At 39.6% G+C, this 23,210-nt stretch overlaps 2 protein-coding genes across 3 annotated transcripts in view; one reads left to right on the top strand and one right to left on the bottom strand.

Moving 5' to 3' along the window:
• Positions 1–350: 350 nt before the first annotated feature.
• Positions 351–18,566, bottom strand: RNF25 (ring finger protein 25). Of its 2 annotated transcripts, XM_088146375.1 has the most exons (10): positions 18,479–18,565; positions 16,905–16,979; positions 16,454–16,556; positions 16,300–16,367; positions 15,352–15,421; positions 15,161–15,232; positions 12,460–12,600; positions 9,514–9,603; positions 4,836–4,970; positions 2,973–4,441 (listed from the first exon to the last, which is right to left on the bottom strand). In XM_088146375.1, exons 1-10 carry the CDS (start codon positions 18,520–18,522, stop codon positions 3,764–3,766), a joined length of 1,476 nt encoding a protein of 491 aa, XP_088002501.1. In that variant the 5' UTR covers positions 18,523–18,565; the 3' UTR covers positions 2,973–3,763. The 2 variants fall into 2 exon arrangements, with proteins under 2 accessions (XP_088002502.1, XP_088002501.1); XM_088146376.1 differs by lacking the exons at positions 2,973–4,441; positions 4,836–4,970 and adding an exon at positions 351–487 and having other exon boundaries at positions 18,479–18,566.
• A 24-nt stretch (positions 18,567–18,590) lies between these two features.
• The window catches only part of STK36 (serine/threonine kinase 36), a 29,051-nt gene continuing 24,431 nt past the window's right edge, over positions 18,591–23,210 (top strand). Inside the window, exons 1-4 of the mRNA XM_025163623.2 lie at positions 18,591–18,722; positions 19,529–19,615; positions 20,035–20,152; positions 20,430–20,570. Coding sequence (XP_025019391.2) covers positions 20,069–20,152; positions 20,430–20,570 — 225 coding nt within the window. The 5' untranslated portion in view covers positions 18,591–18,722; positions 19,529–19,615; positions 20,035–20,068. The remainder of the gene's footprint in view (positions 18,723–19,528; positions 19,616–20,034; positions 20,153–20,429; positions 20,571–23,210) is intronic.

The following is a 23,210-nucleotide window of genomic DNA, read 5'->3' as shown; positions in this document are numbered from 1 at the left end:
CTGCCAGCATTAGAGGTTAATAAAATGCTTTTTATAGAATATGATACTGAAATAGAACAACCTGTTTCTCATATTTCTCTGTTTCTCTGGATCTGTTATTTTGATCTATGGACTTCCACTGACTTTGTATTGAGAACAGAGTGAGCCTGTAACTGTTCCAGCCTATTCTTGCAAATACCATGCAGCCAAGGAAGACTCCTGCTACTCTTACTTTCAACCCTTAAAGAACCAGAACTTTTTTTCCCAGACCATCGTCGTTAGCACACTCAGTCTAATTTGTGAAGCATGATAGCCCTACAAAGTTCTGGAAATTGTAATTTTTTGTGTAGATTTTTAATGAGGCTACCAGATTGGGCTGCAAAAATCCAGATGACAACTAGGAGGCAGCAGTGAATTTTCTGTACCTCTCCACCATCTGGTGATCCTTTGGTCATATTCTTCAACCTCTCTTGTTTAAAGCCTTCATTGTGGTGCTAACTGCAGATTCCTTGGGGAAGATGCCATGAGAACTTGATTAGTTTAGGTTTTGTAAAGTGGGTATATCATTTCTATATGGTGCTGTTATAACAATTCAAAGAAGAGACAAGTCAGCCAATGAAAATTGATTCTGAAGGGACCTGATTCTGATCTAGTAGCTACTGGGATCCAATCCAATAAGGTACTTTTCTCTGAAACTATTTTCCATATTCCTTCCATGACAAGAATTAAAATCTGGCATATAATAACACAAAGTTAATTGAGCCATGGTTTACTGTATTAACAAAGTATACTAAGCGATAACACATTTTAGCATGAAAACAAAGTCCCCCATCCCCATAAGAATTTAGTAACATTCCCATTGATTTTTCATGGCTGTACTTAATCAGGTCAGGTAAAGGGTTAGTGTGATGCAGATTCAAGACCAACACTATTCACAGTATCAGGCCATACCTCCTTGTTTCCACCACATCCATATACTGATTCATCCATTGCCTTTTCCTTAAATATTTCACCTCTTCTCATTTTAAGAATCTCATCAATTCCATCCAACCATAACTATCTTGGTCTTCCTTTCCTCAACCCATTGTCTTCCTTCATATATTTGGTTTGGGGTTCAATCTTCATTCTCTATATGATTAAAGTTACTATCTCCCCAATTAATATACTCTTTAATCATAGCTATTGTCCTATTACTTTCTTCCACTCAGTTTCTAATTTCTTAAATGTAACATTCATATGCTAATATATCTCAACTCTTAATCTGGCTAGTATAAACAATATACTACTCTACAGAAGCTACTTGCAGAAGTTTTTTTTTTTTTTTTACTTAATTGAGCTAGATTTTAGGGGTCCTCAACCTTGTTGGATCCTATTTTTTATACCATTTACTTTCAGTATTTCAGTTCCTGCTGTTGTTTTATTTAACCAGTAGCATTCATTGTTCTTTACAAGTTTTAATTAGATCTCATTTAATTTAGTGGTAAAGGGAGAATCATCAGCAGACAAAAATCAAGAGATACATTTTTGTTACGAATCAAGGCATGCCTAAAAGCATGTCCTTCAGTGCATTCACATCTATCAACATTGAGTTAATGGGACTTATTCCCAGGAAAGTGGTTATAGTGGTTTAATATATATAACAAAGAGCATGTTCTTATAGTATAAGTTCAAGAGGAAATATTTTTAAAAATTAAGCTCTGCTTATGTTTTAAAAATAAGTTAATGATGAGAGTTGAAGTTACTGTTATATGTATGCTTTGAGATGTCTAGCAATTTAGCTACAGTTTAGTGGTATTAGCAGAATATAAATAGCAGAAATTACCACTTTGCTCACTCTGGCTCTTAACTGATATCTGACGGGGAGTAATAAAATGTGGGAAGAAACGTTAACCACCGCTGCTGGATGAATAGTTAAGAAAAGCTACCCTGAGAATTTTACTGAAGGACAGGTAAGAAATAAAGTTAAGACTGCCTTCAGAATACCAAGGTTAATATATATATATTGCTATTTTTTATACTGAATATAATTAAAAAGTTTAAGCTTTGCAGAATGAGGCAAGCCATTCCTTCCTGATTAGCATAATATACCAAAAGCACATGCATACAGAACTTCTGTGTCCACATTAGACTTCCATTCATAATGGAAGATACAACTAGCTGGGTAACTCTTACCTAGCCATAAGAATAGACTAAAAGGCAGTATTATGAAGGGGTTGGTCTATGATGTGGTACAGCAGCAACTATTATCTTCCTCAGCAAAATACTCATAGGTTGGCTTATTCAGGTTGGCTTTAATGCTCATATTTTTGCTTCACATTGCCACAAATTTCATTACAGGTGAGGCGCTAATTGAGCTTAATTTCAGTCTTTTCATGAGACGAGCCACTCAAACTGGACTGTGCCTGTGCATACCATCAGTCAGGAACATTATCTTTCAGCCTCCAGCATGAAAACATTAAGACACTTCTATCTGGAAGTTCATTTTGGCCTCAGTAGTTCTACTGTACATATCCTTGCTCCAGTTGTTATGGCCAAGAATAGGAACATTGTATAGTCAGAGGGCAACATGTCTTTATACAGACATTAAAGAATTAAACAGCTTGAAAAGTACTCTCATGCAGCCATGGGGATTTTTTTTTTTTAAAGTAGTGATGATCATAAACATATGTCAAAGTGGGAATTCAGCAAATGGGGAGATATTGCCCTCAGTATTTGCATACAAATATATATTTAAGAGGTCAACCTAAGTCAAGCCTATACTTTATCAGGAGAAATTATAGGGTTTAGGTGATCCAAAAATACATTGGTATAAGTTAATATAAAGATAAGTCTTGATTTCTGAGAATTATTTAACATAATGCATATGTATGTGTATGTGAGCAAAAACATATGCACATTTCCCCCTCCCCCCACTACTGTGGTAGAATACAATCCTCTCATCCCAAGATTGGGTATAACAAATTTGGGCCAAAAATGACAGAAGACAAAACATCTCACTGTTTGCATAGCTTTTTATAGTTCTGGCACACTGGCATCTGGAATTGAAGGGCTCAGTGTAAGCCTCTCTTTTGAAATGTAAGTATCTCAAAACTCTGGAAAGCAAATGTTTAATCACATCATAAATTAAAGGTCATTCTATAGAGTGGCATATTTGGTACTGAGAGTAGTGAACAGATCACTAAAAAACCACATCCCAGTATGCAGCCTACCCGCAGCCTTCTGTGGTTCAGAGGACCATTTACATATGAGAGGAGCTTAATTCTACATTTTCCAAGCTGATACTGACTACAATGCACACTTTTGCTATCATGTCTAGCATTAGTGACTGTTCATAGTAAGTGATATGGCAAATCTGATCCACATCCCTGGACAATAAAGAGTGAGACCTATGCCTTTTCATTCTTTTTTCAAAAAAATATTTTTAAAAGTGTTTAACAGTGCATTTTCCCAAATGGCCTTTCCAACTAAGGGATTTCACCTCCCCACCTCTGCAATCATTCCGTTTTGTTAGAAGATATCTCCATATACTATGAACTGTAATTGACTATCATTTATTGCTCTCTCAGGTTAGATATTTGTCCCTACGCAGCATTCTAATCCTCACAAACAGCATACTTTTCACAAAGCTGATGCCATCCCGCAAGACGAAGACTGCCTGTGCATTAGAGAAAACTCCCAAGACAGCTCTGTTTTTTCCCCCTGAAAATAATGAAGAGTCAATGTCTGAAAGGCAACATGACAAAGTTATCTGTGTCCTTGCCTTGACTGCCACCAGCTAGGAGTCTCAGTCTCTTGGCCCTGCAGTTCTTTCCATGGCTTTGGACTGCCCCCGACCTCCTGACATTTTGGGATGAGTTACATATTCTCTCCCTTTGGTCTTTTCCCATCTCTCACAGTCCTGAATCCCATGCTGATCTTGCCATTTGTTCTGTCCTCTGAGCTCACTATGGCAAATGTCCACTTTCTCTCTGTTTGAGGCTTCAGTTTTCTGCACTGGTATCCACTTCCCCATGTTGTTTTTCTCTTCTTTGGCTGACAGGACACCTTTGGTGCACAAATCTTTTTTATCCATGAATGAAGACTCCTGGCTTTGGCTATAAGATTTTGAAATATCTTGATTATATCTCCCATAGCTCCAGCGCTCTCTTTCCTTCTTCCAGTTAGGTCTCCTACTGAAGGCTTTAGATTCTCCCTCAACATACATTTCTGTTGCCATCTCCAATGCCTTGCAATGTCGTTGCCAGCTAGGATTTTGTAAAGATGGCTTCTCCCCCCGACTTCTCTCTCTCTTGTTATGGTGATGCAAAGTAACAGATGATTTATGTATATTTTTTAGCTCATTGTTCATGAGTGTTGTACTTCTTTGAGTATGTTCTGAGCCTGCTGGTGACTTCAGCTCATTCTTAATTTCCAGGTCATTTTCTGAGACGGCTGTATGGTCATATTCCCTGACATCAGAGGGCTGATAAGAAAGAGGACAAATTAAAGGGCAAAATACACAAACCAGAAAGATCATGCAGCAACGGCTAAAATGTTGGTGTCACCAAATCCATATTCCCCAGCTTAATTCTGTCATAAATCTCTCATTGCAAGTAGGCTATAACATGCTCTTGACAATAACAGCCATCAAAAAACGACTTTAATATTTCAGGCTTAACCAATTCCCTAAAAAGAATCGCTCAAGATATAAATATCAAAGCCATCTCTTATGCTCTAAGACAAAGCATGTCAGCCAAGTAAAAGCTGATCTTTCACCTCCTTCCCTGCAAAGAGGATTAATTAATCTTAATTGCTATTTGGGTCCTTCATCCCTTTTCTAATAACCCTTTTTCTTTCTATTCTGCTGATCCACTAACCTTCTGTAGGCTAACAAAATAGCGATTTCTCTCCAGCTCAAGGTCAATGATGCCTCCTTTTTCTTGTTGTCTCTGGAAGATCTGACGCAGTTGCTCTCTGTGTTGCAGTGTCTGTTGGTCAGGCTGGTACACTTCCTGAGGGGAAACACCACCTTGTGCTTCAGGAGAGTAGCAAGGGGAACCTTCAGACATAACACTGTAACTATGGTGCCCAGCTGGAAAGTGCCCAGCTGGAAAAGTGCAGAGTTTAGGTAAAGCAGAAAAAAGATCTTGACGCTGTTCTTGGAAGGACAAAGGATTTAGGCCAGGCCTACCCAAGCTGGGTTCTCCAGGTATCTTAGACTAAAACTTACACAATTCTCAGACCCATCTGGAAAACTCAAGTAGAAAGATTGATCTAGATCAGTGATTCTCAACCTTTTTGAAGCTGCCGCCCCCCTAAGGAGCGGAAAATTTTTCAACGCCACCCTTTGTGAAAATCCTGTAATTTAGGGTATGGGGAGTGGGGGAGAGTTACTGAATTATAAAAGGCAAAAATTTTAAGTAATTTTTTTCAGTAGACTTACACACCAAATTTGTTCGATTTAACTCGATACTTTTGCCCTGGAAGGTAATTGCATTCCTTTTATTAAAATTAAAATGACTAATGCAAAAAAATGCTTAAATGCTCTTTTATGTAAATATGTTTATTTCAAAATGCTGTAAATACATTTATTTTTTTGATGCTCGTTTTTTTAATTTTTTAATTTTTAATTTTATTAATTTTATTTTTTTTGCAAATGCTTTTTTAATGTTTAAAAATTCTTTATTCTTAATTAGGTAATTAAAAAAACAGCAAAAAAATACACTAAAAGAGTAATATCAATGAAACATGCTTGATTATGTCAGTGGGACAGTTGTGCTTGATAGTTCAGAGCCATTTTCTGAACGTTCGGTTCAATATTGTTAGAGAGATGAAGGCGCAAGTCCCCTCTTTCCACGATTTGGAGTCGACTTCTCTTTTTTGTAATTAGATCAGTCACAGCACTGAATCCTCGCTCGACAAGGTAGGAGGAAGGGAAGGCAATTAAAATTTTTTTGATGATAGTCCACAGTCCTGGGTAGAGGCGATTGATGTTACTTTGAAGCCAAAATTCTGTGAGACGATCATTCTGGAAGCTGGCTTTCAAAGTTTCATTAGTTGAAAGTTCGGCCAGTTCCTCCTGAATCTGAACCTCTGCTGTCTCAATTTTCATAAAAGGGTTCATGACCCATTGAGGGACTTCCAGGGAAACTGGCTGAACTCGTTGCGACCAAAATTCTGCTTCCACAAAGTGAGTGTTTTTAGGAAGGCAGAAATAACAGATTTTGTTGTGATCAAATTGAGCTCTTCACCTTGAAGCTGCAAATTAATTCCATTGAATTTTGCGAATAAATCGGCCATGTAAGCAACATCAATCTTAAATTGTAGCAATCTGTCTCTCAGAGCCACATCTTTCTCTTTGAGGAACTCAAGTACAGAGTCGAAAAGATTCCAGAACCTATTGAGGCAGGCGCCTTTGGAAAGCCAGCGAACCTCGGTGTGTAGAAGCAAGCGATTGAATTCTTCATCGTTGTCCTTACACAGCTGCCCGAATAATCGATTGTTGAGAGCATTATTGCGAATTTTGTTCACAGCAGAGATAACATATTGTAATGACTGATGCAAACAGTCGCTGAGGTTTTTTGCAACTAAATGCTGTCTATGAATCACGCAGTGAACAGCTAAAATACCTGGTACCTCTTTCTTCAAAAGGGCAATGAACCCACGATGACGACCCACCACTGCAGGAGCTCCATCGGTGGCAACAGACATAATGTTCGCAAGAGGAATATTTTTCTCTTTAAAATAATCTTTGACAGTATTAAAAATAGATTCACCCTTAGTATCTGCAATCAAGCTTCTTGCAAAAAGCATATCTTGAGTAATTTTTCCTTCCTTCACAAACCGGACGTACGCTAACAGTAAAGCCTCATTAGTACTTGGCAAGGTTGATTCATCAACCTGAAGAGAAAATTCGGTACGTATCAAAAGTTTGCATAAGGAAGCTTCAACATCTTCAGCCATCTCATCAATTTGTCGTCGCACTGTATCATTGCTTAATGGGACATTTTTTATAACATTGGATGCGGCTGGATGGTGTAAAACCATTTCTAAAACTTCCTTGACAGCCGGCAGTATCAACTCTTCGCCGATGGTATGAGCTTTCCCCGATTTAGCAATTAATTTTGATATATTATAAGAGGCTATCAAACTATCATCGCATTTTTTTGATGAGGTTGCTAGTAAGCCTGAGACAGACAGTGCCTTCAGAAACTTGTCCCTGATGTTCGTGAAAAACAACAAATCTTTATTTTGTTTGTCAGGATGAATTTTTTGCAGATGCTCCTGCAAACGAGATGGTTTCATTGCCTCATTAGATAACACTTTGTTACAAAGTAAACACATGGGTAGTTGCGAGTTCAACAGCGAAGGAACAAATCCGAACTTCAAGTACGTGGAACTGTATTGACAACACTTCTTTTTATTAACCGACATTGTTGGCGGCTGCAAAATATGATGAGGGAAAGATAACTATTTCTCAAAATTAATAATTCACGACCACGATAAAGAACTAATAAGCGCACTTACCTAGCTGACTGGCCAAATAAACAATGAAAGTAAATCGAAACTGAGGGGAAAAAACAGAAATGAAGCAAACGAAAAGCAACTCAAGAAACACGGGTCAAATCAAACATTCATACTGAAAGGACGCTCAACGCACGCACTGCGATTAATCGTGCAGGAAGACAGCTGACGCACGCGCTGCAATTAATTGCATGGGAAAACAGCTGATGCATGCGCTGTGCTGGTTGGGATCGGAGAAGAATCGTAGTGTCGAGTTCTTCAAGGTCAGCCTACCTAGAATACAAATTCGTCTCACCATTCTTAGAAGTGCATGAGGGCAGCCATCACGTAAGTTCGTTTTATTGCTGGTACAAATGGTGTAAACCGGATAATCGATTTAATACATTTTTTGGGGAGTTTTAAAATTAAGTTCGAATGTCAAAACATGCTCATCGCCCCTGTACCGCCCAAAACATGCCCACTGCCCCCCTACCGCCCAAAACAAGTTCACCGCCCCTCAGCATCCTCCCACCGCCCCCCGGGGGACGGTACCGCCCCCGTTGAGAACCAATGATTTAGATCAGTGATTCTCAACCTTTTTGAAGCTGCCGCCCCCCTAAGGAGCGGAAAATTTTTCAACGCCACCCTTTGTGAAAATCCTGTAATTTAGGGTATGGGGGGGGGGGAGTTACTGAATTATAAAAGGCAAAAATTTTAAGTAATTTTTTTCAGTAGACTTACACACCAAATTTGTTCGATTTAACTCGATACTTTTGCCCTGGAAGGTAAATGCATTGCTTTTATTAAAATTAAAATGACTAATGCAAAAAAATGCTTAAATGCTCTTTTATGTAAATACGTTTATTTCAAAATGCTGTAAATACATTTATTTATTTTCTGGATGCTCGTTTTTTAATTTTTTTAATTTTTTATTTAATTTTATTTTTTTTGCAAATGCTTTTTTAATGTTTAAAAATTCTTTATTCTTAATTAGATAATTTAAAAAACAGCAAAAAAATACGCTAAAAATTTTTTTGATGATAGTCCACAGTCCTGGGTAGAGGCGATTGATGTTACTTTGAAGCCAAAATTCTGTGAGACAATCACCATTCTGGAACCTGGCTTTCAAAGTTTCATTAGTTTCTCAAAATTAATAATTCACAACCACGATAAAGAACTAATAAGCGCACTTACCTAGCCAACTGGCCAAATAAACAATGAAAGTAAATCGAAACTGAGGGGAAAAAACAGAAATGAAGCGAACGAAAACAACTCAAGAAACACGGGTCAACTCAAACATTCATATTGAAAGGACGCTCAACGCACGCACTGCGATTAATCGTGCGGGAAGACAGCTGACGCATGCGCTGCGATTAATCACGCAGGAAAACAGTTGACGCATGCGCTGTGCTGGTTGGGATCAGAGAAGAATTGTAGTGTCGAGTTCTTCAAGGTCAGCCTACCTAGAATACAAATTCGTCTCACCATTCTTAGAAGTGCGTGAGGGCAGCCGTCGCGTAAGTTCGTTTTATTGCTGGTACAAATGGTGTAAACCGGATAATCGATTTAATAAATTTTGGGGGGAGTTTTAAAATTAAGTTCGAATGCCAAAACATGCTCATCACCCCTCTACTGCCCAAAACATGCCCACCGCCCCCCTACCACCCAAAACAAGTTCACCGCCCCTCAGCATCCTCCCACCGCCCCCCAGGGGCGGTACCGCCCCCATTGAGAACCAACGATTTAGATTTTGCACTGTGCATTAGGCTACATGTACATAGCTAAAAATTGTTACACATTATGAGTATGAGAACATGTTGCAGATGTTTAGCCATTTGGTTTCTCCATCCATGACCTCCCACACCCTACTGGGCTTCAGAGCCCCAGTGATGTCACCGTTTAGAAATAATTTAGCAAACCTTATTCAGAGGTATGAGATTTCCTAAATGATTTGATATATGACAAATGATTTAGGCTAGAAGACTCTTGTTTGTTCCATCTTTTAGAGAGTAATGATTCAGTGCAAAAGGTCCCCCTGCCAATTTTCCATACCATTGACTGCTGTGGTAGTGGTGCTGCTTGCAGTGTGGCAAGGTCATACACTAGAGGCTCCCTGCACACAGGGCACTGCACTTCAATATCCTGTGCAAGAAAAGATGACAGAAACAACCATAACCATCCTGTAATTGGGCCACCCATGGAATGGTCTGTTACTACCTTCATACTCCTCTGGTGCTCTGCCTTAGTGGGTAGCAACTGCCTTAGGAGAATTCTAGACAAGTCTATAGCTATTTCTCAATTAAAAACAACTATCCCCGTACTCAGTGTTAATGGAAAAACCTGGATCCCAAGCTTTTTACTTAGGGATTTTAAGATCTTTTAAGAGTGCCCTCCCAGGTGCCACAACAGAGCGTAAACAGTATGGCATGCCACAAACTCTCATTATCCATGATGAAGTCTACTTGGCATGTCATGCTTTTTTTTTTTTTTGCACTGCTGCAGCAATTTTACCTCTACTTACTACAACTCTACATATCAGATAAAGAAGCATTCAGTCCTGCCCTCCTGTCTATTTTTGTGGGGAAAGAAAGAATCATTTCATATCTTGGTAAATAATATATCTCGCAAAAGTGTTATCCAGAAAATAAAATATATTCTCGGCCTCTTCCATTCACTAAAAAGGACCATTTTGGTCAATACATAATCATTTCACTGAAGAAAAACTGGCATGTATTCTTCAAGAGTAATGTACATGTTTTTTGTTCATAACAAAACCAGGAAGACGACCTCTATTCACAGAACCTTATTAAAGCATTGCAGAGAGAAAGACATATTATTCACCTCCCACAGATTTTAAATCAGATTTCTAGGATTTTTATTCATTTATTTTGTGCCTTTGAGTCAGACTTGACTTAAGGTGACTATATGGATAGGTCCTTGCAGTTTTCTTGGCAATATTTCTTCAGAAGTGGTTTGCCATTGCCTTCTTCCTAGGGCTGAGAGAGAGAGACTGGCCCAGGGTCATCCAGCTGGCTTTGTGCTTAAGGCGGGACTAGAACTCATACAGTGGGGCAAAAAAGTATTTAGTCAGCCACCAATTGTGCAAGTTCTCCCACTTAAAAAGATGAGAGAGGGCTGTAATTTTCATCATAGGTATACCTCAACTATGAGAGACAAAATGGGGGAAAAAATCCAGAAAATCACATTGTCTGATTTTTAAAGAATTTATTTGCAAATCATGGTGGAAAATAAGTATTTGGTCAATATCAAAAGTTCATCTCAATACTTTGGTATATATCCTTTGTTGGCAATGACAGAGGTCAAACGTTTTCTGTAAGTCTTCACAAGGTTTTCACACACTGTTGCTGGTATTTTGGCCCATTCCTCCATGCAGATCTCCTCTAGAGCAGTGATGTTTTGGGGCTGTCGCTGGGCAACACGGACTTTCAACTCCCTCCAAAGGTTTTCCATGGGGTTGAGATCTGGAGACTGGCTAGGCCACTCCAGGACCTTGAAATGCTTCTTACGAAGCCACTCCTTCGTTCCCCGGGTGGTGTGTTTGGGATCATTGTCATGCTGAAAGACCCAGCCACGTTTCATCTTCAATGCCCTTGCTGATGGAAGGAGGTGTTCACTCAAAATCTCACGATACATGGCCCCATTCATTCTTTCCTTTACACGGATCAGTCGTCCTGGTCCCTTTGCAGAAAAACAGCCCCAAAGCATGATGTTTCCACCCCCATGCTTCACAGTAGGTATGGTGTTCTTTGGATGCAACTCAGCATTCTCTCTCATCCAAACACGACGAGTTGAGTTTAGACCAAAACGTTCTACTTTGGTTTCATCTGACCATATGACATTCTCCCAATCCTCTTCTGGATCATCCAAATGCTCTCTAGCAAACTTCAGACAGGCCCGGACATGTACCGGCTTAAGCAGGGGGACACGTCTGGCACTGCAGGATTTGGGTCCCTGGCGGCATAGTGTGTTACTGATGGTAGCCTTTGTTACTTTGGTCCCAGCTCTCTGCAGGTCATTCACTAGGTCCCCCCATGTGGTTCTGGGATTTTTGCTCACCATTCTTGTGATCATTTTGACCCCACAGGGTGAGATCTTGCATGGAGCCCCAGATTGAGGGAGATTATCAGTGGTCTTATATGTCTTCCATTTTCTAATTATTGCTCCCACAGTTGATTTCTTCACACCAAGCTGCTTACCTATTGCAGATTCAGTCTTCTCAGCCTGGTGCAGGTCTACAATTTTGTTTCTGGTGTACCTTCAACAGCTCTTTGGTCTTGGCCATAGTGGAGTTTGGAGTGTGACTGTTTGAGGTTGTGGACAGGTGTCTTTTATACTGATAACAAGGTCAAATAGGTGCCATTACTACAGGCAACGAGTGGAGGACAGAGGAGCCTCTTAAAGAAGTAGTTACAGGTCTGTGAGAGCCAGACATCTTGCTTGTTTGTAGGTGACCAAATACTTATTTTCCACCATGATTTGCAATTCTTTAAAAATCAAACAATGTGATTTTCTGGATTTTTTCCCCCCGTTTTGTCTCTCATAGTTGAGGTATACCTATGATGAAAATTACAGGCCTCCCTCATCTTTTTAAGTGGGAGAACTTGCACAATTGATGGCTGACTAAATACTTTTTTGCCCCACTGTAGTCTCCTGCTTTCTAGCCCAGTGCCTTTAACCACTACACCAAACTGGCTCTCTTCCCAGATTTTAGCCACTGACCAAAGCTTTCTTTTTACTACATAAAGGAAATGGTGGATGAGAACACAGGGCTAGCATCAGAAAGAGGGAAGCTGTTTATCATTTAGCCCTAATAATTTTATTCAAGTTCACTGTTATCCCCAACATTTTGTCCAAGTTCATAGTGCCATAATTGAGCAAATTGAAATAATCTGTAAGATTGACCCAGATTGAGAAAACATTCCTGAGGAAAAGAGCATCCAAGCAGTTGCTGTGGAAAAATGACAAATCATTCATTACCTCTTTGGGCACAGCTGTCAAATGCTGTATTCTTTCTTTCTTCTGTATACTGATTTCTTTTTCCATATGTTCTGTATAACTAGCAAGACAACGTGAGTGGAAGTAGTGGTAACATGGGGTTTTGGTGAAAGCTTCATTTTCCTGTGAAGATGAAAGTACAGATTCTCATGAGTTCATTAAACTGAGCATTATAATTTCAGGAAATATTGCAGAGGGCAGTGTTTGCCACATTTCAATTCTACTTTTGTAATATAAAGATAATGCCTTGGATCCAAGGAATCATATAAAACTTTCTCCATACAACTAATGGATTTTCTGGTTTCTTATTCCACAAAAGATAGTAGTATCCTGTTCTTTTACAGTGGGGCAAAAAAGTATTTAGTCAGCCACCAATTGTGCAAGTTCTCCCACTTAAAAAGATGAGAATTTATTTGCAAATCATGGTGGCAAGACCAAAGAGCTGTTGAAGGTACACCAGAAATAAAATAGTAGACCTGCACCAGGCTGAGAAGACTGAATCTGCAATAGGCAAGCAGCTTGGTGTGAAGAAATCAACTGTGGGAGCAATAATTAGAAAATGGAAGACATACAAGACCACTGATAATCTCCCTCAATCTGGGGCTCCATGCAAGATCTCACCCCGTGGGGTCAAAATGATCACAAGAATGGTGAGCAAAAATCCCAGAACCACACGGGGGGACCTAATGAATGACCTGCAGAGAGCTGGGACCAAAGTAACAAAGGCTACCTTCAGTAACACACTATGCTGCCAGGGACTCAAATCCTGCAGTGCCAGACGTGTCCCCCTGCTTAAGCCGGTACATGTCCGGGCCTGTCTGAAGTTTGCTAGAGAGCATTTGGATGATCCAGAAGAGGATTGGGAGAATGTCATATGGACAGATGAAACCTAAGTAGAACGTTTTGGTCTAAACTCAACTCGTCGTGTTTGGAGGAGAGAGAATGCTGAGTTGCATCCAAAGAACACCATACCTACTGTGAAGCATGGGGGTGGAAACATCATGCTTTGGGGCTGTTTTTCTGCAAAGGGACCAGGACGACTGATCCGTGTAAAGGAAAGAATGAATGGGGCCATGTATCATAAGATTTTGAGTGAATACCTCCTTCCATCAGCAAGGGCATTGAAGATGAAACGTGGCTGGGTCTTTCAGCATGACAATGATCCCAAACACACCACCCGGGGAACGAAGGAGTGGCTTCGTAAGAAGCATTTCAAGGTCCTGGAGTGGCCTAGCCAGTCTCCAGATCTCAACCCCATGGAAAACCTTTGGAGGGAGTTGAAAGTCCGTGTTGCCCAGCGACAGCCCCAAAACATCACTGCTCTAGAGGAGATCTGCATGGAGGAATGGGCCAAAATACCAGCAACAGTGTGTGAAAACCTTGTGAAGACTTACAGAAAACGTTTGACCTCTGTCATTGCCAACAAAGAATATATAACAAAGTATTGAGATGAACTTTTGATATTGACCAAATACTTATTTTCCACCATGATTTGCAAATAAATTCTTTAAAAATCAGACAATGTGATTTTCTGGATTTTCCCCCCCATTTTGTCTCTCATAGTTGAGGTATACCTATGATGAAAATTACAGCCCTCTCTCATCTTTTTAAGTGGGAGAACTTGCACAATTGGTGGCTGACTAAATACTTTTTTGCCCCACTGTATGTGAAAAGCTGCTTCTGAAGGTGAGTGGGTAGCATTTTCAAACAGGCTACAGACACAGGAGTATGCACCCTACCATAGATGAATGAAAAGCACAAACATTTGTATCCGATGTCCATTGATGTTGATCTACCTTACAGGGTTAGATGAAAGCACTACAGACAGGCTACTATGAATATATGAATTGCTATGTTGAATGTTATTACAACACATAAGCTGATATCTTGACAGCTAGTCATTGAGTACTTGTTTCTCAAGAGGCGAAATATGATTACATTTTGAAATTAGATGCTTGCCCATTTGTCTATCTTATGAGTGGCCTCTTGACAACTGTATGGTTAAGCTGCTGCATACAAATATAACTAAGCTGACAAAAAAGTCAGATTTATTAACCAGACAGTTTGAAAGTTCAAAAACCCTGTGCCTAGGCAAAAGCTTTAACTGCCATTTGGGAGATCTATGTTTTATGTAAATCAACTATTCTATTAGCCACCACTGCTTTGACCAGTTTAGAACATAATAGTAACAACAATAACAATAATACTTTTTATTTATGTCTCACACATTGGCCAGCAAGATATACCTGTTTAATTTATGATAATTTGGACAAATCTGGCCAATATTGATAAAGAGGTATGATATTTCTGGTGAGCTACCCAAGAAGAATTTGCAAAGAGATTTTACAGAGGGAAAACAAAAATGCAATACAGAATCATTTAACTACAGCTCAAGGCAATGTCAATTCAGCCCTTGTATGGCATAAAACTCAATCATGTTTCTTATTTCATCACTATTAATAACTGCAATGTAGTATTTGATTTTCCTGGTCCTCCAGCTATAAAATCCCAACTTGATTCCTTCTCTTGCATCAAGTTAATTGCATCAAGACATTCTAAGATTCACATCTGGACTTCTTTTCAAGAAGCTCACCAACATTTCATTTTTTTTCTCCTTTTCTCAATGATTTCAATTCCTCTAATTCCCAAAATAAAAAAAGATGCTAGTCCAGCATGCCCTTACCTGAAAGCCATACAGGCAAATCACGCACTGCCCATGAGGGATGTTGTTGTCTGTGAGGATTTCTTTTCCCTTCTTGGTGAGAGAAAAAGCCAGTGTATAATTTCACATCCTAAAGCACAGACAATCCAAGCTAAAAGCATTCCTCATCACCACCCTATGTAACCTCCCAGGCCCCTTTCCTGTCCCCTTACCTCTATTAGTTCATATAGCACAGGTGTACCCAGTTGGGCCTCAGCAATACATTGCAGTGTCTGGGAAATTCTAGATAGGCAAGAAAGAAAAGGGGCATCAGGAGAAGGACCAGAAGAGGGCAACACTTAATGGAGTGGCTAAATTGATCAAACACAAGGACAAGCTGAACAATAATGCAAGCACAGGCTTATTCTGATAGACTATAATCTGCAGGCCTGCACAAAAAAATACTTCTGAATACTTTAAAAGGATTGGTACTCTGACAATAGGAAATAATTATACTCTCAATATGTTATGTCATACGGGTAGGCTACCACGACCGTGGAACAAGCACAGGAAAGGAACCCAAGCTGCCTTTGCCATGGGATGTTACTGCCATGGGATGAATGAATCTATGATAGTGGCTTAGTAATACAAGGCTCCCCTCAACTTACCCCATGGTGGGGGTGCATTTCCCTCCTCATTTGGCAAGCAGCAACAGCAGCTTGGGTTGCCCAGTCTTTCTGAGACCCCTCTGAGGAAAGGGAAAGAAAAGGGCAAGGCCTTACGGGTATTGGTAAGGCAGGTGTAAAGAGATGTGGAGCAGATAACTTTATCCATTTGTGCTTTAGTTGGCTGATCAAAAACACCTTCCATAAAGTTCTCCTTTAACCCCCACTTCCAACATAAATCCCATAATTAATCCACAAGTATATTTTATATAGAGAAACTATCTTCTCTTTTTTTCAATATCACAAAATATAATGTATATCAGTATCATTAATATTAGAGCAGAAACATTACCTTCCTCCTCTAAAGCACAGCTATGCATTAAGAAACAGAATCTGTATTTTATAGCAAACTACAGAAGTAAAAGTGGGTATCAGAAACCCACTTCCAAAGGAAGTGTGCAACTAATTGATAATTTTCTTATTCCATGTACTGAATGATAAGATCAAATTACTTACTTTTGGATCTGTTCATCTGATAGCCCTCGAGGATTCTGGATAGCAATCTTTGGTATTTCATTTGGATACTAAAAGGAAACCAAGCCAAGTGTAAATATATAGCACAGCCATGCTCCATGGTGAAATAACTAGAAAAAAACATTTAGGTGTTTACCTGCAGAGGCACAGACAATACAAGGGTGAAACAGACATACTGAGAATCCTGGTCCTCAGCAGTTGCTGGGTGTAGGGTGATGGAGATTTCCCAGGGGACAGATCTAGTTGGAGAGAGGCTCAAGCTAAAGTCAATTGTCAGAAAAGAGAACAATTTTTTTTTAAAAAGTAACACCTTCCACTGGAGCTCTCTCCTCCACTGGTGACTTTAACAGAAAGCCTTCTTCACAATGTTATACATGGAAGAAATGTGTATCTATATATCTCAGAGAGTGATGTAGGACTGATGTGTCAGTTTTACTTTTTTCTCCTGGCATACAAGCCAGAGAAGGTTATCCATAAGGAAATCTGGCCTCAGGTTTTATTTATTTGTGCTTATTTACACATAAATATTCTCCTTCTTATACTTTACATCTGTAAGTCAACAACACATCTGACAAAAAAGCAAATACCTGCTCTTTCCTTTAAGCACCTGAAGCTCATCCAAATAGATAGACTCTAAGACTTCTACTTCTGAAGGCAAAGCCCTGGAGAAAAAGAAATGATGTTACAAATATGCTTCATTTCCTCAGATTTCTTCTGCCTGCATAGTATGAGATACTATATTGCCTGCTGCAATATTGTTTTTACAGCAATATTGCAGCAGACAGGCTCTGCTCAATATCATAACACAAACTGTTCTTAAAGAAAACAGACAACATAAAATCACTTTGGAAACTAAAAGGTGGCATTTGTAGTAATCATATGAAATAATTTGGATTTACAAAATGCCCCTAAAAAGTAAAAGTAGAAAATCTTAGAAAAAGCAAGATTTCCAGCCTCAGAATTAGAATAGCACTGCTATTTTTACAATTGATAATGATCAATGTCATTATCACACTGCTCCCTATTTTCTAAGATAGATTTCCTTTATGAAACTCCCACATCATCTGTATTCAAAGACTCCAGTTTTGTAAACTTCTTTAATCTCATACAGCAATGGCCAGAAGCACAAGGGCAAGATAGATGAAGTGAGATTGTTGCATGCAGTAAGTTTACAGCTTCCATAAAGGGGGTGGGAGAGGGGGAAAAGTAATTTTGCCTTAGAGTAACTGCATTCCTGCACTCACATAGCCAATTAATATGATTGCAGTCAGACCATTCTGTGTAGGAATGAAAGGCACTTTTTTAATCTACAAAAAAAAAAAAAGGGAAGACTCAAGAGTTCTGTCTCAAAGCTACAGAACAAAGGAAAAGATGCACATCTGTAGTAGACTTGTTACTGAACAGAATTCAATTCCTGTTCCTTCAATCCCCGGGTCAGCCCTGTTATTTTTCTTGTCTGTACCCTGTTTCTGAAACAGCATTATATCTCTTCCTTTCTCCAGTTTGTCATGAAAGCAACATAAAAACAACACAGCACTTTATAAGTTACAAATATAAGGAAATATATCGTACTGAGATTAAATATTTGCACATAATAAGTTAGTAAAGAAAACAAAGAGAAGGCTAAACCTGTCATTTACTACAAGCCAGTTTTCCTCCCAGAACAAAACAACCTGGCAGGTACTAAAATAATGCTACCATATGTAGGCTGCAAAAATCCAGAATACTACTAGATGGCAGCAAGATGTATCTGACTCTTTGAAGCAGTGATGAGTTTTCAGGCTGAATGGCCAGGGTCTATTTTTTTGTTGCTGTTGTTCTGACGTTTCGCCATTCAGCCCGAAAGCCCATCACCGCTTCATTGATGTCAGCCATGAAAGCCTACGCCAGTATAGCTCACTTTTTGCTTCCATATAGTGGTAGTCCGAATGTTTGCAGCCCAGATCTGTGGCCCCAACAGAAATAGTTTTAGTATACCAAAGTCTTCAGAGATTAGATACTAATTAGAAGTTCTCAGTTAAAATCCCAGCTCCCCTGCGAACATTTTATTAGGGCTATCACATCTGGGCTGCAAAACTCGAGAGGGTCAGTAGAGGGCAGCAAGGAGGTACAAAACCCAGGTCTGGTAGTTCTGACAAAAGGACACCAACTACCCCCTTACCAATCCTCCACTCCCGTCTGATCTTCCCCACCTCCCGTCGCCATCTTGCCTGCGCAAAACCGGAAGGACGGCGAGCTCGCTACGATTACTTCCGACGCCAGGAGTTGCTAGGCGATAGTTGGCGACGCCGTCGTCTGACGCTTGGCCAGTAACGGGCGTCTTCAGCGTGCGGGATTCCCTCCTTCCCCCGCCCTTGGAGTGCCGGAGCTGGACTTCTGCTCCCTTCCTCGCGACAAGTCCCTTGGTAAGCGCGCGGGATAGACCGGTCGGTGTAGCGGGACACGGACCGAGGGAAGGGGAGGGAAAGGAAGGGAAGGGAAAGGCTTTGGGATAACAGCCCCAACCTTTTGCTGCGATTTGAAACACTAGCCGCGCACTCTGCGCAGGTACTTAGAAGTAAGCTCCCAGCAGTCGGTGAATGTTCTCTCGGTTAACTGAGTGTAGGATTGCAGCCTTTCCGTTTTAATGCATCTTTGCAAACATTTCGGAAATAAACAGCCCTAAGCATAATGGGGTAAAGCCAAAGGAACTCCTGGCAGCAGCTACAGTTGTCATCGCCTACCTCCTTACTGGAGAGTAAGCCCCTCGTCACTGTGCTGTGTCGGAGCAGCGTGTTAGAAAATAAAAATTAGGGGGAAGAGGTGCAGTTGGGGAGGACTATTTCATGTTGAAACTGTGCAGTAACTGAAATTCAATGAAGGGAGTACTGATTAAAAATGTGAACTATAAGGCAATGAAATTACAAAAAAATAAATCAGATAAAAACAAGACAAAGGTACCAGAATGTACAACTAAAATAAAATGCAATCAATAGATTCTCACAGCTTTCCCTGGGTCTTCTAAAAGCAGCTGCTAAGGGGCTGTCACAAGAGAGCCTCTCTCTTTCCAGTTTGAAGGATGAGCAAAGCCAGAAGAGTTTGATTTTGTTTGCTTATACTAATGTATTGTGCCCCAAAGAAATATGGTATGAAAATTCATCCCATCAAAGCTGTTTCAATGTTACTGGCCTCTTTAGTTTTCCAATCCTATGGGTTTTGTCTTGTATTTTAGAACTGTTAATGGGAGTGGATTTGAACCCTATGAAGTTTCCAGAAACTGGAAGATACACTGTCAAATCAAAAGGATCCCAGAACAAAGGTCAGGAAGAAAGATATAGTACATATAATAATGATCAGAATTTCAGTGAGAAAGAGGAGCCAAATGTAAGCCAGAGAAGGGATCTTGTCGTAGAATTTCATGCTGTTAATTGCAGTAGAGAGAGATTTTCTTGCAGAATCCAGTTAATGGAGAAACATGGTAATGCCACTGTTGCTCAGCAAAGATCTAATAAAGGATCAAGCTCTCTGTTACAGGAAGAATCTGAGGTGTGTGGAATATAGCATGATTTGGAATGGAGACAACTTTAGAAAGTTAGAGAAATCCAGAACAGAAAAGAAAAAATGTAAGATAATTATTAGAGAAAGAAAGAAAGAAAGAGGTCAATTCTAGAAGGTGGCAGAAGGAAGTACTGACAACCCAACTTGCAGGAGCTAAGATTCTGTTTCTACACTCAACAGGTTACACTGTCATCCCTTTCCATACGTTCCAATTATGGATGGGTATCATGTGTTGGAAATGATTGGAGAAGGCTCTTTTGGAAGGGTCTATAAAGGACGTCGCAAATATAGTGCACAGGTAAGAGCAAAAGAGAAAAGGGAGAATGGCCCTCAGCAATAGGCTGAACTTTCAGTGGGTTAGGGTTTTCACTCATTCTGATTAGCAATGTTTTGTTGACTAAGCCACAATTATCTGGGCTCCCATAACATGCAAAGCCAAAATCAAACAAATCACATTATGGGATACCATGCTATATTAATCCAGACATAATACTCCTGTGGCAGAAAAACTGGGAAAGAAGGCAAGTTGTGTTTTAGCATGTTTCCCCAGCTTTTTCTTTTTAAAAATTTTACAGGTCGTGGCCTTGAAGTTTATTCCTAAAGTGGGTCGGTCACAGAAAGAGCTGAAGAATTTGCAGCGAGAGATTGAGATCATGAGGGGACTTCATCACCCCAACATTATCCAGATGCTTGACAGTTTTGAAACTGATAAAGAGGTGAAAACATATTAGCAACACTACCTTAAATTTAAGTGTAGGAGAGATAGGAAAAAGTGTGTGTTGCTCACCATATGGAAGGCCCTTTCTGATGGATTATGTGCCATCAAATCAATGTCGATTCTTACCACTCACATAGGTAGACCTTCTCCAAGAATATGGAAGGCCCCTAGAGCATATGAATTTCTACTTCACTTTCCAATGAAGCCACTTCACTTTGCTCAACTAAGTCAAGGATGTATGGTTTATGCTCCCCTTGTAAGGATCTAGGAGGAATGGCTACCAGTAGGTTTCTCAGTAGGTTTCTCAGGATTAGTTTTAAACTAGGAAGGATCTGTGACTTGGCATCTAGATACTTATAGGACCCCTCTCTCCATCTAGAAACAGCTGCCCAACCTGCCCAGGGTACACATGCTGTCAATATGTTTTAATGTTCCCCTATCCCACAAGTTGTTTTTCATTGGTGGCCGCATATTGTGGAAGAGACTTCCCCTGGAAATTAGGCTAGTGCTCTCACTGTTGGCCTTTTGGAAGCTATTAAAGACTAAACTGCTCCAGAGGTCATTTGTGTTTTGTGTATTGTTCTTTGTTTTTAAATGTTTTAATAGTTGTAAACTGCTCAGTCACTGGGAGTCAGGCAGCATATAAATTTAATTTATTATTATGGTTGGTCACACAGTCAGCCAGATGTTTAGACTGTATTTGGCATTTTTATCCGCCTATCAAGTCCTTCCCAAGGACCTGGGATAGGCAGATGTTGTTGTTTGATGGTGTTAAAGGTACCATCGCAGGATATAGGCTGTTCTAAGTAAAGCTGCCTTTTGCAATTGACTGATGGTGATTTTGTCAGTGCCAATGGTGTTCAAGTGGTGCTCCAGATGTTTTGGGATTGCACCTAAGGCACCTAAAACTATTGGTACTAGCTTTGCTTTCTTTTGCCATAGTCATTCTACTTCTATTTGCAGGTCTTTGTATTTTGTGATTTTCTCCAGTTCTTTCTCTTCTATTCTCCAGGTATTGCAATGTCCACTATCCAGACTTCTTTGTCTTTCTTATCAATAATTGTTAAGTCTGGGGTGTTGTGTGGCAGGTGTTTGTCTGTTTGAATTCTAAAATCCCAGAGCACTTTAGGTTCTTCATTTTCTATTACTTTGTCTGTTTTGTGGTGCCACCAGTTCTTGCTTGCAGGCAAATGGTATTTCTTGCAGATATTCCAATGCACCGTTGTTGCTACTTTGTCATGCTGTTGTTTGTAGTCAGTCTGTGCGATCTTCTTACAGCAGCTAACTAGGTGGTCCACTGTTTTTCAGCAGCAGCAGATGCTGTTTTTGCTGCTGTTTCTGCTGCTGTTTCTTCTCCTTCTCCTTCTCCTTCTTCTCCTTCTCCTTCTTCTCCTTCTCCTCGTTATTAGGAGAATGAACAGACAACATTGCACTAACTATATTATTTAAAAAAATAATGTTATTAAAGATTTTAATTGCAATAATAAAAGCTAATACAAACTAAAAAAAGTAGAAAGAAAGAGTAAAAAGTGCAAAGGAAAAGAAAAAGAAAAAAACTTACAGCATAGAAAGAAAAGAAAGAATATAGTAAAGAAAGAGAAAACAAATATATAAAAAAGTGACTTCCAACCTTCATCACAACAAATATAAACAATTTTAGTAACTTTTCACCTCCTCTTAATTTACAGCCAATGATCTCTTCATCCCATGTCCTACCTCTTAACTATAAACAAATCCATAAAGCATTGTCATTTCAGTGCTGGTGTCAGCAAAAGTCCATTAAGGGTTGCCAAAAATAACAACATATCTATTTTAACCTTGATCAAATAAACCAACTTTAAATTCCTTCCTTTTATTTCTAACAATCTTAATCTCTGGTCCATTCATTAATGTTGCAGAACTTGATTTCTTTTCATTTCTTTTTTGCCACTTCTCCCAAGATTCATCCAAGCTTTAATAAACTTCTTTTGTAAATCCAATATATAAGAATTATCCAGGCCACTCTCTTGGTTTATTATTTGTAATTCCCTTTTGATTTTTAAAGCATCAACCAATTTCTTTTGTATATCCAATGAGGCACCTTTTCCCATGTCATTCCTGTAGCCTGCCCTTTGTAGATCTACTTCCAGTGACGACTCTGTCTCTGTGTTGTCAGATAAAACTTGTTCTTCTGCCATTTCTTCCAAAACATCGTTTGGACACAGTCTATCCACAGGTTCCTAACAGCTGAAAAGAAGTTAACAAGCAATTTCCAAATGTGATTAGAAAAGAAAGTATGCAAACTTAGTGTCCTTTTAAAGGCACCAACTGTGGTTTGAGCAAAATTCCTTTGTCTCCCAGTACTCAAAACCCACCTGAGACTGCTGTCTTGTGGTCTCCTCATGAGGAACAACTTTCTAGAGCACTTGTGGGCAATCTCCCATCCTCTCTATGTACAGAGAGGTTCCAAGAACCAGTTTACTCAACAGCTCTTTGTTCTTTGCTATGGTTGTCAGCTCCACTTTTCATGGAGCCGTCTTCAGTCCACCATTTCTTCCTTCCTTCCATTGCACTAACTATATTATTATGGTTTTGACTGATTATTTATTTTGATTTTATGCTTTTGTATTTTATCTTTTCCCATCACTGGGAATTGCCA

Source organism: Python bivittatus, unplaced genomic scaffold (genome assembly GCF_059951505.1).
Source record: "Python bivittatus isolate LINGU-HERP-01145 unplaced genomic scaffold, Pbiv_v1 ctg000480_np1212, whole genome shotgun sequence".
NCBI classification, from domain to species: Eukaryota; Metazoa; Chordata; class Lepidosauria; order Squamata; family Pythonidae; genus Python; species Python bivittatus.
This window is presented reverse-complemented; position numbering and strand designations above follow the sequence as displayed.

Excerpts from the sequence above, each read along its gene's own strand:
- RNF25 (XM_088146375.1), bottom strand. The coding sequence starts at position 18,522 with ATGGCGACGGGAGGTGGGGAAGATCAGACGGGAGTGGAGGATTG. Across the intron at positions 16,557-16,904 it reads GTGCTTAAAGGAAAGAGCAG|ATCTGTCCCCTGGGAAATCT; the intron begins GTATTTGCTTTT and ends CTCTCCAACTAG. Across the intron at positions 9,604-12,459 it reads TGACAGCTGTGCCCAAAGAG|GATATTGAAGTGCAGTGCCC; the intron begins GTAATGAATGAT and ends TTTCTTGCACAG.